Raw genomic sequence first — 18,282 nt, forward strand, 5'->3', positions numbered from 1 at the left:
TGTGTGAATTAAATTCTTGAAATTACTTTTCGCATAAAGATGGGTATTATACTTTCCTTTTCGATCAATTTGTGATCAATATAGAAAGCATTGCGACTAAAATGTAATCCACTTATAAGCAAATTATCCAAAATTGTTTCCCTACAAAGATCTTCTCTCCATCTAGTATTGCATATTTTGTGGAACACACAATACCATTTTTAACTCTAGACCAAATGCAAACACAAAATTAGTTCCTGCAACAATTTGCATCCATATCATGGTGAAATTTATATGCGTTTTCATATATATACATGTGCTATAAATACCATGACCTTTTAAATCGAGATATAAGGTTGAATCCAACAGACTGATATGCACTTCATTTAAATTATGTTTAAACTATAGTTTAACACGCAGTTGCTGTGGCAGTGGATAGGTGTATTCTTTAGTAAATTGTAGAATAAATTAATCTCCATAGCTGCTGAGTATAGCAGCAGTGAGAAAGTAAAATTCATAATATATATATAATTTTAACACATGGGTTTTGCAGAACCCGATATCTCATCTATCTTAAGTTATAGACTTGCAAACAATTTTAAGATGGCTTGCACAAGCATTTTAATACAAAAGTAAGGTTGTCCGACTAGCAATCCTTGCTCTTTCTAGCATTTTGCTTCATAAAGGGGAAGAAAACACTTATTCTATATAGACTGTCCCTTGTTGAAAACGGAATTCCTTGATAATTCAAAACCGATGTTCAACAGTCGCTAAAAGAAAAAGAAACACATTTATTGAAAACATGCTCAGAGTTTAGAAATATTTCTTAAATGAACGATAAAGCAGCCAATGAATTTTATTGACTAGATTTTAGTTGTAATCCTCTCCCATGCATTCACATATATTATACGACGATGAGCCAATGACAAAGTATGTGCCTTTCAGTCTTTAAGGTAATATTTAGCCCAAGTTTGATAGTAACATCATCAGAAGTGGTGATAAAACTTGGATTCTACTACTGTCATTACCTAACAGCAAAAGATGTACATACCAATAGCACTCGCACTGCAAAATTAAAAACAGCAATTCCCATGATGATGGCAACCAGGATTTTTGCTGTGTATCTCATTCCATCTGGCTCACCGCTGAACACCTAAGAAATGGATTTGAAATTTCACATCATTACTTGCAGAAAACAATAATTTGTTAGATATTGTTTCCAATATTGACTTTAATATCCCCTTCTTCTCCATGACTCCTCTTCCAGGTTCATGTATGGACAATAGGCCCGATGCGCCTCCCCTCCCCCATATGTTAAAAGGCAACTAATGGTGGCAAATGGGTGTCTATGAAGGATAGGATCCTCGACCTCTAGCTAGCCATTCAATGTTTATGAGGTTAACGAAAGATAGCTTCTCTCTGCTGACTTGTAAAGTTCACCATTGTTACTAAGGAAACCCTTGCAAAGACCATCGTCTAACAAGTAGTGGCAAGTGCAAATCTAGTAAGGTTTCTACCTTTATTAATGTATATCATAATGTATAGCAATGACATAACAAGCGCAACACTTCAGTTTAAATTCTTGTTACATTGTTTCTCTCCATGGCGGATGTAGTGCACGCGTTTGATGAACTGATAACGTTATATTTTAGGAAAACTCAACAAAATGGCAACCAATAGTGGCAGACGGAGATTAAAAAGAAAAGGGAACAATTCAGCTAATGATCTAGAAACGGAAAATGTTCCGAGTCAAGAATGATGGCCAAGAATTCTCATCTTTGTGTAAAAGTTGCGAATAAGAAGTTAAGAAAGTATTCTCCCTTTGTTATTGCAACAGCTTTCCATTGTTTGCATTGAGATCCATTAAAGTGTGAAAACACTTGACTTGGGTAAAAAAAATTTAATACCATTAATCCATGAAATGACCAATGATTGAATATCGACAACTGTTCAATTTGCTTTAGATAAATAAAGTATGGACATTAATTGAAAATCAACTAAATATATGATCAATAATGGAAACATTTTTTTACTTTCGTACGTTTGACATCTGAACTCAATGCATGTAAACTGCATAAAATGCATGATGATCCAATTAATTATTAATGGTTCTCTGATCCCTTTTGTGGAGGAGACCAAATTATTAGGTCTTATTTTTTAGCAGAAACTAGCTTCCCTTCCATATCTTAGACACCTCAAGGGCAAATATTGAAAAGCCATGTATTTAATATGACTCAAATCCAACAGATATAGGAGAGCATACCAGAAGGTCTGTCTCTGGGTGTAAGTGTTTTTAGTAACAGCTAATTTGAGAATGGCTCAATAATCTCACAAATCTTACATGTATAAACGTGTGTGTGTGTGTGAATCAGCAGTCCTGTACAAATGCATGTGTGTGTGTGTGTGTGTGTGTGAATCAGCAGTCCTGTACAAACGTGTGTGTGTGTGTGAATCAGCGGTCCTGTACAAACGTGATCAGATGCATAACCAGAGACGATAACTCTGTGAACATTTAGAACTTCACCTTCAGAAAGATTCTATGATAAGGCAAACAATTTAACACTTTATCTCTGACAAAAAAAACCACTGGATATTTTGTATACTACCAACCTATCTTCTCTAGTCCTTCTAATCTCGTATGTGATGTCGTCTTTAGTTACAAATACTAAGCCTTGTATGATCGCAAACCATACATCTTTCCACATTGTGGTCTAGGACTTGACCCTCATTTAAAAACAGCAAGAATCATGTTGATCGGATCTCCAAAATTACATATTTCCAAATCATTACTATGCTTATCAATGTCAAAAACAATATTTCATCATTGCCATTACGAAAATCCTTTACCAGTCTTCATATTACACGGTAAATGCAATAACTTAGAGGTTCCTGTTGTCCCCATGCAACCTTGTATTAAACGATTCTAAAGATGAAGACAAAGTTGTAACTGTTGTTGCAATATCCAATGAAGCCATGTCAGACCCATTACCATGTACACCTCCATATATTTCCGCAGAAATTAACGCCAATCTCAAAGTATATCTCAAAGTATATCGAACCCTATCGTAATGCAAATTTCAGTTTTTTGGGTTCTTTATAAAAACTGAAATATTTAAAAACCCTAAATCTTACACCAATCTAATACCACAAGTCTTACAGACACATGAATTGCTCATAAAATCAGGAAACATTATTCTACACTTTTTGCTTCCTGGTAATGAAAGACAGTTAAAGCAGCCAAAGCTACCTTGCAACCACCAATTTCTGAATGGAAAATTCTGTATACTGACTTCAGATGTTGGAAAAATCTGTATGTCTTACATCTTTGCCAAAATTAGTGGAATAAAAACTCTAAAAACATGTTTTACTACATGAAAGTCATCATTAGAGGTTGGCACCACTCGTATAAGGTCACTATTGGTCAGCATGCATAAACATTCAGGTTGAGTAGATTGACACATGCACTGAGACAGATGTATTTTATTGTGAACTCATTTATGAAGCTTTTTTATGACGTACCACCTGAAAAAATCTTGAATTCTATAAAAGAAAGACGTTTGTATAGCCAGTCTACAACTCATATTGTAAGGAGTGTATATTTTAAACCCTTGTCTTTTATTTTCTATGACTTTGAAAGTATTATAACGCTTTCATTTTTGTAACTTTACATTTCTGGAGTAAATATTTACTTCTCTTGCAAGGATTTATATTCAAAAAGAGTGATAGTAATTCTACTTTTACATGGTAAGAACATCTTTAAGCCAGCAACTTACAACCAGGATTGTGCTGATCTACCTTTAAGCTCCATGTACATAACCAGGATTGTGCTGATCTACCTTTAAGCTCCATGTACATTAAATCATACTGTACAAGGATATAAAACAGCTTACATTTTAAACTAAGAACAATTCAGTCGGCAATTACGTGTAAAGAATTCATGTCTACTAACATGTATCGTACAAACTGCTTACCCCAATGAACTCAGTAACGAGAAAGGAGAAGCTCGGATGTATGCCTCCTGCAATAATAGCTGTCAGGCATCCCATGACAATAAGATACCATTCAGGAGCATTGAGACGTAAAATTCGTTTCATTGAAAATTCAGGCAGATTTGTTTCCTCCGTTTTCTCTTCTGAAATCTGAAAACGTAATCCATAAAAATGACTGCCTGAAAGCATGTGTCCATATTATGAGATTTACAATAATACGTTGCCAAGATTTTAAGGTCTTTGGTTCAATTAATTCATAGCTACGAATTGCACATATCAAACGAGAGAGGCACTTTAACCTGCAGTGAATTATTGAAATTATCACTGCCCAGGCAAAATTAAACTGTTTTACTGAAGTCAATAGCCTCAACATTGCTTTGGATTTCATCTGTTCAAAAATTATATGCTAGAATAAGTTTTTAGAGTCGTGAAAAAGAAGGGAAAAATGACACAAATCAAACTTAAAGCCTCTTAAATATATTTTTACTTCTGGTAGAATCACTGTATGCATTGGTATGCTTTTTCTTGTAGAATGTGATAGAAATTTTTAGCATAAACCTACTGATATACGACTCTTTTGGCTGAATAATTCGTTTTGGACTGGTAATGGTGAGCCCATGTTCCTCGACGGGACATCCACTAATGTTTTCTCCAACTCTTCCAACACTGGATAATATAAATAGATTTTGAGAAATATCCAACACATTAAAAATTGGAGACGATAGTTTTGGCTTAACTGTAAAATGTATTCTATGTGATCGGATTATTTTGTATATCAGACCTACATGACTATTCCTAAAAATATATTACTGTCAGTACACAATTCTTGAGTGAAACAAACCTGAAACTTAGTCAAATGAAAACAATATTTTTTTTACAGGACCTGAACGGGTGTAAAAATGATTCGCAATTGGATTTATCTGTTCACTTGGTCTCATTCTACACATAAATACTGAACTCAAGCCCAAAAGTATTAAAAAATCGTATTTAGAGCCGTCCAATATGGTCGAAATTTGGCATGTTGTATAGGAATCTTAACAATAATATAAAACCAAAATTACGTAACTCTAACCTCACTCCAAGCAAAATTAGAGAAAAAAGTTTTTCAAAATGTCATCAGTTTCATAACCACACACTAGGCTTGTATTTCATTAAAAAATCTACGATAAGTGAAGCCAAAATTTGAATGAAATTACTTCAAGAGGTGTCATACCTGGTAATAACGGAATTAAATTTGTGTTGTTGTAAATAGCTTCCCTTCAATTTTGGAAAACATATGCAAAACATACCAATAACAAAAGTAGGAAGGACCTATGATTATCATGTTGCGCAAAACTGAAATGTTCAACTGACATTTAGCTTTTAATGAAACACAGCTATTCTACCTAACTGACATTTAGCTTTTAATGGAACACATATCTAACTTGTCTAATTGACATTTAAGTTTGAAACATAGCTATGATGTTCAGAGTTTGGCCAGTACACCTCATACAGAAGATAATTTGTTCACAAGACAAAATACGCTTTCATAAGCTAACATCACACTGTGAAAATATTCAGTCCCTCCTTCTATTATAAACAGTGACTACAAACGCTATTTTACACACTAAATATGGTCATGGCATTAATCATACGTTTAAGTTATTACTACATTACCAAATTATGTAGTGTTTGTTAAAAAATCACAAACAACTAACAAATTAATAATTTCGACATATAACAAAATAATCTATCAGCACATGTCCTACCTATGTGTCAACTAGTTATCGAGTCAAATGTGATTACTCTAAACAGCTGAAGACGGTAACTAGTGTATTGGCTAACATGCTGCCGTGAATGTTATTAACAAATATTTCAGTCAGGATTCAGCACATGTCCTACCTATGCATGTGTCAACTAGTTATCGAGTCAAAGGTGATTACTCTAAACAGCTGAAGACGGTAACTAGTGTATTGGCTAACACGCTGCCGTGAATGTTATTAACAAATATTTCAGTCAGGATTCAGTTTAAGTTGAATTACATTTTCTAAATTGGTCTTTCAAAACCTGTGGTAAAAACATGCTAGGAACAAAGTCAGATCCTAATTTGGATTTAATTTGAGAGCGAGGTTTCCTACGAACAAATTTAAATGCAATTTACATCTGAAAAGTGCAATTATGAATAGCTAAGAGTGAAACCTCAGCCTCAGGTACAAAAGCAGAGCTTTCAGAATTGTCACAACTAGAGTTCATCTAAACGTTTTTATGATATGAGACATTTTTGGGGTTTTAACCTCAGTTTGGTTTCTACTACTCAATTTTTGATCTCGACTGATAGTATATATCGATTTACGACACCATAAATTAGCACAGATAACTCACCTTCATCTTCCTCCGTTACTTTCTGCATCTGTCAAAAACAATGAAGTTAATTAATTAAGTAACAAGAGTTATTCCCTCATGATTTTGTGTGCACATGACCATGGATGAACAAAAGGTTTTAGAGGTAAAGATAGCTATTTCGCTGTCCTGAGAAAGAAAATATTTGTAAGAAAATGTTAATTGCAAACGAGGAATGGAGGAATGGTATGTTCATTAATGAAAATTGGACCGACACCATAAAAGAGTTCATTTCAATAGAATTGATGTTAAACAATAAAATGGCACTGTCATAGGTTAAACAGCGAAAAATGCATGTCCATCAGTATAGCACACATAACGCATCCCATTTGGGATGAACAGTTCATTTTCTGCCTCGTATATCACCTAGTTGACAAAAAGTACCCACTATCAAAGAAGAGATGAACAAAGAAATTGTATAATAAGAAGCTTCATGACTAATTTCAGACCATTTCTGGAGTTAATATTCTGTTTTGAAAACGACGTTCATTGTCTGTAAAAAGTAGGAACAAAGTACGAAATTTTAAATTAACTCTGAACATGGATGTGTTAGTGTTGTAAACGATAATGTAATTTTCTTGGAAATGATCAATGTAATGCTATCTGTTCAACAACACTCAAACAACGGCCTCTGATGCGCTTAAAACAATGTCTGCAGTAAAATTAACATTAGCATGACTTGTTACAAAGCTGTTCTTGGCTTTGAACTGTCCATACTTAGTTATGCAAGTCTCTCTGTAAAAGATATATTCTTGTAGAAAGACGCATATATATATATATATATATATATATATATATATATATATATATATATATATATATATATATGAGAGCAGAATTTATGCAAAACTCCATGTATGCTCAATGACACTTATAGTGTCATTATGTTTACTTATTATGAATATTGGCAATATTTCTAGTGCTTTTAATACTTAAAACACATACCGTTCAGGTTTAATAATGAAAAATCATTTTTGTAAGCTAAACTTTCTATGCCCTGTATAATGACATGAAAATCAAGTCTTTCTACTGCTATCTCCACACCTGTGATCCATCTTCTTCTTTCCATCATTCTTTTCTAATCAGAAATTAAAGAAAAATACTCCATCACATGCGTTAGCATGTGATTGGGCAATCACACCTTTTGGAACAGAATTTGATCACAGTCTTGTTTCTGCTGACCAATTCAGGCCCTCGGGTTGGAGTTTCCAATTGCACGCTAGGGAGAGTCCTTTATGTCTTTTGAGTGGCTGCTGCAAATGTATTATATCTGTTGCATTTTGTGTTCAGCAGCAGTCAAGGTACAATACAAAAATGACTAATTTGTTGGTCTTACCTCCTGGTGTTTGACAAGCCCATGGTAAGCACCCTCTCTCTTCATCAGATCCTTGTGTGTGCCCTGTTCCACAACCTCACCATTCACCAGTACATAAATGGTGTCCGCATTGCGTATGGTAGACAGTCTATGAGCGATAATTATTGTAGTTCTGCCAATCTGAGCCTAGAATCAAAATCATAAAATCCTAAAATTATATTTAAAAAATTTCTTTCGCGGACGTTCCACTTTGGAACACAGAAAGAGGAAAGACTAAATGTGAACAAAAGATATAAATAAAAGTATGCTGCAGATTAGAATCAGAACCAAAATTTTTTCTCTGAGAGCCTATCATAACATAGAAAACAAAAACTCCTTAGAAGAAATAAATATGCACCGAAAAGGACCAAATTGTGGACTGTCATAAACAAGTGGAATCTTCTTAAACTTATGGTGGTCACCATCTACAACAGTCTGTAAGAAAACATTTAACAACTTTTGATTTGGGCATCCCTCATTATGCATCACCAAACAAGAAACTGGGACAAACTGATTTTATAATTAACCAGAAGGTGAATGATCCATACAATGCAGCACGAGAACTATGAGGATCTGCCCATATTCGGTACTAGCAATTGCCTGAAATATATAATAATCTATCATAGTAATCTCAAATTAGCTACATGACCCATCTGGTGGGTGTAAAGCACCGGATTTTAACTTTAAAAAACTACTTGTGAAAAAAACAAAGAAAACATACCTTTGTAATTTAGCCTTGAGCTTAAACAAGAATAATCACATATATCACTATTAATCTTTAATCTGCATAATTCTTAGACTATACACAACAGCTTTTAAAGGAACTCCTTCACTGAAGTTGTGCAAGGATTATGAGCCCGAAGAGGAATACAAGGCAATACAAATGCTGGAAAACCAAAGCTACGCTCACTTTCGACCTGCATAACCTTTTTCAACAAGTGATCCAAAATATTTTAACATTTTCAGATTTTGCAAGAGGATGTTTCATTTTACTTCAGAAGGTAAAATGTAGCTTTGTTTGTCTGAAAACTGTACAATGTATTCAACAGAAAAAGGTGACATTGTTAGAATCATTTCACCCCAATATTCCGAATTTTGTCTGAATCTACCAATGTTTACGGATACCCTAACTCGTCCAAAACCAATGGTCAAGAAAAGTTATGTTGACATGTCCTGTAACAACCGAGATCAGTAAGCCGAATCAATTCTCTGACTGGACCATTATTTTTATAGAACTCACACCACTTTTTATTAATTGAGCAGTGTACCAGTCTCGAAGTGGGAAAACAATGGATACTGTACTTAATACTTCGAGATCAGACCATTTGCTGTAATATCAGCAAGATTTTTCTTTTTCAATATCCAAAAGACATATCAGTGCTTTCAACTTCTACACAGTGCTAGAACATGACTTCGATCTTTCTTGGCAAGATAAAATGTTCTCATATTTACTCAATGCACAACACTGATGATGAAGCTACCATTTATCAGTACCGAGATTTAGGGACATTTAGCTGGAAAAAATGCTGCGAAGAAAATATTTTAATTGTCAAGAAATTTTTCGCTTACATCAAACAAACAGTACGAACTTGGTCATCAAGTGCACAGGAATTTTGTTTTTAAACAACGCTATAAACATTTACAGTCTTCTTTATGGATTTGATTATTTCGTGGAATATATTGAAAAGTGCTGAATATTGTGTTAATATACGCACATTTTCTTTTCATTAACTTTACATTGTCAAATCATACAGTATTTTCCATATTGAACAGATTCCTATCCCACAACACGTGTCTAAAAATAGTATCATGTATTAAGAACTACTGGATTGTAAAGAATGTTCGTTCATGTAGCTGACAATTTATATTGTGGTTTATTAGATTTCTTCGTGGAGGAACTAAATAAGTAGTTTCGTCCATTTGAAAGTAGAAATGATAAAGTGGAGGAGTTTACTGGGTCACATATGAAATTTTCAAACAAGTACACACATGTAAGTGATATTTACAATGTTCACAACAAAAGCAAGAGACGCAGTATTGAAAATACCATTCCGATAATTTAAACAGTTAGTTAGGAGAAATGCTCGTAACTTTTTGAACATAGGTTCCGACTATGACCAGTGCTCTCTGGGTCAATAAAAAATAGCATAAAAAAGCATATTGAGGCCAAGGGCTGTCTCATATCTATCGGACAAGTACCACTTTATAAGTCAAAGTACTAAATTTGAGGTCAAAATGCACCTGAAGATGTTGGTAGAAACGTAAGAGCCAATAAGATAAAAGGCAGAAGAGTTATTATTTCCACTGGCTAAATGGACTTTCATGAATCAGCTGGTTTGCATTTCTCCACATAAACATTTTAGATCAAATGTTTTGGATTTTGGCTGGTGATAGAAGCCATACAGGTCATGTACGCATAGCTGGGGTCCCCACAAAAAGCATCCAAAGGACAAGGCATAAACATGTCTCTTTATCTGTTGATAAAAATGGCAAAAATTCTACTTACATTTTTGCATCTTGAATTTCCTCAAAATGTACTTTCTTAATTTTGCAAATCCAAATTATGTGACTTATGTCATGGTTCCATAACTTGATATAGACCAAGAAATTGATATGTAATTTTGACTAAATTTCGAACAACAATCACATTTTCCTTACTGTACCCTAAATGAAATGAACCTGATATTCCACAGCGTCGTTTTCAATTTCACTTGAAAGAATTGATATTTTTCCTACAGTATGATTCGAAACAATCAATGACAGAAAATAAATACACATGTAGCTGATTCAAAGAGGGTCCCTCCCTGCTCAAAGTCACATGTACATCATACAGAATTGTCATAGCTAATAAATCCATCATAAGCAGATAAACAAAAAAGAGTAGAATAGACAGAACAATAAAGCCCATTCACTCCAGACCAACTGAAAAAGTTGTTTCGATGTGCAGTCATTCAAAATATAATACTAAACTTCAATTTTCAGTAGATCAAAATGAGAATTATTTTTTACATTATGAGCGCCTGATCAAGTTCTAAGGTCGATGAGCGATGCTATGTGTGCATTAGCATTGTTACTGTATATTGATGAATGTACGGTTGTGCATTTATTTTGGAATACTGTACAATTTCAAGTATTTTGTTGTTTTATAGTATGTGTTTTTATTATTAAGACATAGGTAGAAAAAAATGAGTATATAATCAAAAGGTTACTGCCTTTGAATGGGAAAATATGACCTTATTTTTTCTGAGTAATACTGCACTCCCAAGATCGTGCAATATTACTCAGAAAAACTAGTTCCTCTGTTTCCCATACACCTTCAGTAACCTATATTTATAGCCTTTTTTTTGTTTCCTTGAACCTATCAATAACAGAAATGCCGATCTATAGACAAAAACAATGTTCTAAAAAATGGTTTGCAGCATTCATATATATATATATATATATATATATATATATATATATATATATATATATATATATATATATATGAGTGTATTGCAAGAAGGGTAAGTGATATAAATGACAGTATGACAGTGGATTAAAAATGTCGAAGGAAAATAATTTTTCTACTAAGCAAAGTGTATACTCTAGGGTACTTTCTGACTGATATCAAAGTCTACAAAGATAAAGATTTGGGATGTAATTTGATGTCATATTCTATAATTTTAGGTGCTTTCATCGTTTGGTTGCAATCTCATGGAAGCTGACGTACGTTCTGGACCATTGTCTTCAAATCTTGAGCGGGAAGGGGCAATCGACGAAGATACTTAGTACAGTATATTATCAGGGACATCAGTTCGACAACAGATATCATACACTAAAGAATCATTAAGGATCAGAAAGGTTTATGCAAAATGGGTACAACATTTGCGGACGACTGTTCAAAATAGACCAGACAGCTACTCGCCAAATATGAGCAAGGTGACCAGATATATCTGAATGAGATTTGACGCAGGTAATGAAACATGGATTTTCTTTCCTGAACCCAACACAATATAAAAAATATAAAGTCTGGATAGGAGAAAGCGAGTGAAGAACACAAATCACTTGATGTATTCAGATTGTCAACGGAATTTTATAAGCATATATTTTCGATGCAAACAACCGGGTCATCCAGGTGCCTGTGCCTGACTACACTAGTATCAGTGACATTTCTATGCCTCCAAGTGTTGCCAATACTTGTGGAACGCTACCAAACTACCTGTCTGCGCACCGGTACAGCATCCAGTCTTTGCCGCATCCTCCATACATCCCTGTCTAAACTCCAAATGATTTCTGGCTGCATCCCATTATCAAAGATTCGAGGAGAGGCAAACGACTTGAAAGCAACCATCAGGATGGAAATGCAATTTTTCAGTATATTACAATATACCAAAAAGTGAATAAAAAATGGTATTTAATAACTAGATAATCGGACTGAAAAAGGTATAGGGGTGCATGTAGATTACTTTAAGGGACAGGCTAATAAAGATCTTTGTCTTACAGTGCACTAATTTTCAGAACTTTTAAATACTCCTCTTGTGTCCACATTCCCTTTGACCTTTATTCTGCAATCCTGTTATATTATAAGAATCTTTTCCACAAAAATGCCTTAAGTTTTTTTATAACTAGGACCATTTACCATTTGCACTTTTTGTGGATGTGCTACATTTATTAAACTGCACGAATTCGACATTATTGGGAAAGATACCTTCATTCTGCACAACTCTCACAGTAGAGCTGGAAATATTCTTAATACATGTAATGATAAACAGTTTCAGCTTTTTAAAAACTGTGGTATTTGCAGACACCGTTTGGCACTAAATCACATTTTTGTGCCATTTCTTTATGTCTGTTTTCTTGAGATGTATGGAGAGTCCATGTTCATAATATATAAACAATTGAAAGGTGTGGTTAGTTATCAACTGAACAAAATATCTGAATGATTTGGGTTAAGTATTACTCCTTATCTAGCACCGGGATATATCTGAAAGCATTCCCGTACAGAAATTTCTCATGGATTCCATATGGAATACTTATTGGAATCCGTATGGAAGAGATATGGACTGAAAAACTTATGGAATGAGACAACTTATTCCATATCAATTCCATAAGTACTCACAGCAAGTGAAAATTCCATATGGAATAAAGTTGCAACTTTAATCCATAAGCACTTTTTTCCATACGGAAAGCAGGCTCATGTATTATAACATCATGGAAAATACTCTCTGAAGAATTAATAACCTAAACTATCTGATTAAAATAGAAATATTGGTGGGAGTTAGAGCACATGTATATGTCAGTGTAGCTGATGTGGAAGGATGACTATATACTATATAAATTTGAAGAAACAGATGTATGTCAGTTTTCTTTAATTTATTTCCAAAGATGTTTAAAAACAAAGACATGACCAAAAAAGTAGGGAAAATGTAAACATGATCAGAAAATTAATATCTGGTAGTACAAGCATAGATGAATCTTTGGACTTAGAAAATTTGGTGCAAGGTGGATTTTGGGCTTGATCTAATGTTTATTCTGAAAAATAATTTTGTTGGCTTCCTATTAAAATATGCTCTACAAAAATCATACCCTTGTGAAAATGTGACTTAAATGTCAGCAAAATAAATGAACATTTCTTGACATTCACTTAAAGGTCCTTTTTCACTTAAATTAAGGTATTTTAGGAGATTTTACCAAAATTTCTGAAAATATCAGTGAAATTTTGTAATTGAAATTTCACTGACTCTGCCAACATTTCTGAAAATATCAGTGGGAATTTGTGATTGAAATTTCACTGAGAGTATGTCAAAAATTCTAAAAATATAGTGACATTTTGTGATTGTAATATCACTGACATTTTAGTAAAAAATTATCAATAAGATATAAAATTTATTTTTGTTTCTTGTATAATTTGATTGATTTTCAGCAGCATTTATATTCCCTGTTTCTGATAGCTGTAATTGTATTGTTTATTTTGGGAACAATAACTTCTTTCCACATCTTTCTGTATTATATTTCTTTATCAAATTTTGTTATTGTTGTTGTATTTTTTTAAACTTAAACTAGATTTAACTGCCCTTAAACAAGTTTTCTTGTTTTCTGTTTTGAATCAGAATTTCGCTTTTCTCCTGACCTGAATCTGATTTTCCTCGATACGGACCCTTTTTTTAATATCATCTCCGAAACTTTTTTTAAATAATGCTCTATCCGGTCCCATTCCACAATGGGCTTTCTAATAAGTATTTGTTCCGTTTATTATTTAAAGGATGATCATTGTTAAAAGCTTTCTGATTGGTCAAAATTTTGTACTTGCCCAATGAATCGTTGCCTAATGGAAACTGACGGGAATGCGAAACATGGCGATTCGAGCGGGATACGAATTTGAATAACCATTTGAAAAAATGTGCGGCAAAGAGAATAGCTTGAATGCAAAGTTGATGGGAGTGTAACTTAGTCAGTCTGTATGAAAACTGAACGCCAGGACAAGCATTTTGCTTTTTGTGCCATAAACAGCTCTACAGTAGCGGCTAACGTGCTAAATAGGACAAGGAATTGAACCAGGTTGATTTCGATAACTCAGAACTGATTAACTTCCAGGATGAATTTAAGGAGGACAACGTATAGATCACTGGTGGGAATTCTTGCGAAATACCCATGTCTATCAAAGATCGTCATATCTTTGTGGAATTTTCTTGGCCCACACGTAGAACATCGTTCAATATCGTGAGGCATTATTGTGTATATTATCAAAATATTCTAGGTGTGTTGGAATTCAGTGTAAAATAGAGTACTTCTATCATGATAAACGTTTGTCAGGGCTGCTTATGGAACAAGGACAAATTCAAGAGACCACAACAGCATCATAGTTTGTACATTAATCAAAAATCAAGTTGCAGTACAAGTGACATTGCAGGCTTTTAGAATTTCTTCTTTTCATGTTTCAAATGGATGCTTTTCTGTATTTTTGCATTATTTTCACAGTTGAATTTTTAAATGGAGATTATCTTATATATGTTTATGTGTACACAGATGCCTGTGTATGTATTCCAGGCTTGATACTTGTGATTTTTAAAATCACTTAATTATTTAGTGTCAAGCCAGATTCTTCACATGTTGTATATACCGTAAATATTGTACATAACAGATAGAAGGCCTCAAGGTAGATTAGTTCTGTAATTAAGTTACCTTCTCTAAATAAAGTCATTATTATTATTATTTTTATTATTATTATTATTAACTCCCATATCTCTAGCCTTGGATGTCATATAATTACAACATCTGTAAAAAAAAAAAAAATCATGCAAATTTAATATCACCTTGGTTAATAAAGTCTTGTTTAAGTCATATTCATTATTGATCTGAAACCTTCTGAAATGTATGAAAAACTTCTGAAACTTCAGTAAAATACTACATAATGATCAAAATTGTAGTGATATCTCACAAATGTTTTAGTCAAATATTTGTGAAATCTCACCAGACTTTTCATTTAAATGAAAAAGACTTAAGTGATGCCATCATGGATTAGGCTTTGTATTTGAGAAAGAAAATGAGGACAAGTAAAACCTAAATATTATTTGATAATGTCTGTCAAAATTTATGATCCATTTTAAAAATTGTGGTGAATATTCATCATTGATTCCCAATAATGTCTAAGAATCATTAGGCAGTTTAATAGAAACTGAAGCAGATTTTTTTATGGTTTAGACAAAGCGCTTAAAAAAACCCGTTTGAAATTGCCTTAAGTAGGCATCAAAATTTTGTTATGGAATAAACTGTTACCAAATTCCATATGAGCTATTTACAAATTCCACATGGACCATTTACAAATTCCATATGGTATATTTGCCAATTCCATATGGACTATTCACAAATTCCATATGGAGTATTGCCAAATTCCATATGGATTATTCACAAATTCCATATGGAATATTGCCAAATTCCATATGGAATTTTAATTTTATTCCATATGGACAACCTACAGATCTCATGGACTAATTAGCATATTCCATGAGATTTTCCATACGGAGTACGTACGGAGTCCATAACATTTCCATATGGATACACTGAAATCCATAAGAGTGCTTCAACTATAGAATCGAAATGTCCATATGGATATTTCTGTAAAAGTACGTATGGATTCCATATCCATTCCATGTGGAAAATTTCGTACGGGTTGTGTAGAATACATGATGGCTCTAATACATGCCAAATCGTGCAATCATAATCTGTATAACATCTTACAGAAAACCTGAAATAATTTCCAAGAATTTAATAGTGTCGACATCCATCTATTATTGCAAGAAACGTTAGCAGACTTCAAATTGTAAGAAAGGAGATTTGCCTTTTCGAGTGCCATTTGCACGATAGCCTCACTCTCATTATCCAGGGCTGATGTGGCCTCATCGAGTAAGAGAATCTTGGGGTTTCGGACAAGAGCCCGCGCTATAGCAATACGCTGCTTTTGTCCACCACTCATCTGAGCCCCTCTGTCACCAACAAGGGTATCATAACCCTATAAAAAAAGAAAACAGTGTTATTTTTGGTGAAAAAGCAAACAGCCTTCTGAATGCAAATATATCCTAATTCAATTTTCTTGTGCATGCCATCTGGATATTATGATCTTTCTGTGCTTCTGGTGGTTTTGTACGATGTATGACATTGTACTGCCTTTCTTATGTGTAATGTATTGCATGACTGCAATTTATATACGAAGTGCAGTCATGCTACAGGTATCTTTCTAATGATATTGTGTTGCTCAGTAATATCCCAACCTGTCATATTTTATTCCATATGTCATGCAATTGTCCTTGTACACTAAATGTTCAATGACTTCATGTTATTGCTTGAAATTGCAGGTGACGGTCTACTTACACGTAAACAAATAATAATTAAATAAGAAATAAATCTCTTTACCAAAACAATTTGGAGAAAGAAAACTCATTAATATTGTATGAATAATTCGAGGGTATGAAACATGACAGACAATCCATTACCTCGTTTTTTTTATGTCATTTATTCATCTTGTACTATTGTACACATATAATAAAAAGTACCTGACACATTGTGGTTGTAATATTAATATTGTATAATTATGACAGTATATGATACACTGGTTGTAATATTGTAAACTTATGATAATAAATAACACACTTTGGTTGTAATATTGTATATTTATGTAGTACATGATGCAGTCTGGTTGCACTATTGTGAACTTAGGAAGTACATGACACACTATGGTTGTAATATTTTATACTTATCTAGTACATGACACGCTGGTTGTAATATTGTATACTTATGTAGTACATGACACACTGGTTGTAATATTGTATACTTAATGTAGTACATGACACACTCTGGTTGTAATATTGTATACTTATGTAGTACATGACACACTCTGGTTGTAATATTGTATACTTATGTAGTTCATGACACACTCTGGTTGTAATATTGTATACTTATATAGTACATGACACATTGGTTGTAATATTGTATACTTATATAGTATATGACACACTGGTTGTAATATTGTATACTTATTTATTATATGCTCATTTTTTCCCCCGTTAACTTTACATTGTCAGAATCGTGCAGTATTACCCAATATTGAATCCGTGTGACAATACACATACAGCATTCACGTGCATAAAGGAACTACTTTCTATTGTAAACAAACAATGGATGCAGATGCCAGCACTTTTGATTTGTACACAACTCATGTACACTCGCGAAAGAGACTCTTTACGTTGTGGTTGTTTAAATTTGTTTCTGAATGAACTAAAACAGACGTTTCGTGGACTGCCACATACCAGCTGCTTTGGCACATTCCACGTTGATACAATGTTACGGATTTAGGCTAACTACAGTATATAACAGATGCAAGATAAGGTCCTTACAAATAACATACAAGTTTCAAGTCATATACCCTCTTCTTTAGCTGGTGATAAGAATGGCAAAATAAAATATACTTACAGTTTTACATCCTGAATTTCCTCAAAATGTATTTTCTTAATTCTGCAAATCCGAATTACATAAGCCATGTCATAGGTTTTCAATCTGGATTACACATTTCGAAATTGTGCTGTAATTTCGATGATAAGTGCAACTGCATCCTCCTTACTGCACTCAAAATGAAATAAGCATTAAATTCCATAGCGTCTTTTTGATAACTGCAATTGAAAGACTTCATATTTTTCCCACATTATGATTTCAAACATTCAATGAAAGAAACAGAAACAGAAACACATTTGCAGATGTAAACACGCTTCTCCTGCACGTCTTCAAACCGATGTATTTCATGTATAATTTGCACAGATGAATCCAGTCCAAAATCACAAACTTTCGTTGAATCGAAACAAAATACCAAAATCTATTTATTCCAGATCAAATGGAAAAGTTGCTGCAATGCGCATTCATTCACAATATGACTGCAAATTTCAATTTTAACTAGACACGCCATTTTCTTTCGAAAGTTATTTCGAGTTCAAATTTATCTGGGCGGAGTTATGTAGGCATTAATAATGATGTTGTGTAATGATAAATCTGCCTTTGTGTATTTAGTTTGGAATGCGGCATTCATTCATTTACATTGTTTCTTGTAGTGTA

At 33.5% G+C, this 18,282-nt stretch overlaps 1 protein-coding gene across 2 annotated transcripts in view; it reads right to left on the reverse strand.

Moving 5' to 3' along the window:
- LOC149780958 (ATP-dependent translocase ABCB1-like) overlaps window positions 1-18,282 on the reverse strand; it is a 94,548-nt gene that overhangs the window by 26,858 nt on the left and 49,408 nt on the right. The window contains exons 11-16 of one of the 2 annotated variants that reach the window (XM_089938058.1): window positions 16,022-16,192; window positions 7,684-7,848; window positions 6,330-6,357; window positions 4,531-4,634; window positions 3,951-4,118; window positions 1,031-1,132 (exon numbers count right to left, since the gene is read on the reverse strand). In XM_089938058.1, coding sequence (XP_089794184.1) covers window positions 1,031-1,132; window positions 3,951-4,118; window positions 4,531-4,634; window positions 6,330-6,357; window positions 7,684-7,848; window positions 16,022-16,192 — 738 coding nt within the window. The remainder of the gene's footprint in view (window positions 1-1,030; window positions 1,133-3,950; window positions 4,119-4,530; window positions 4,635-6,329; window positions 6,358-7,683; window positions 7,849-16,021; window positions 16,193-18,282) is intronic. The other variant, XM_089938059.1, reaches the window with a different exon arrangement.

Source organism: Sinohyriopsis cumingii, chromosome 16 (assembly GCF_028554795.1).
Source record: "Sinohyriopsis cumingii isolate HCF-2022 chromosome 16, ASM2855479v2, whole genome shotgun sequence".
In the NCBI taxonomy this organism is placed as follows: Eukaryota; Metazoa; Mollusca; class Bivalvia; order Unionida; family Unionidae; genus Sinohyriopsis; species Sinohyriopsis cumingii.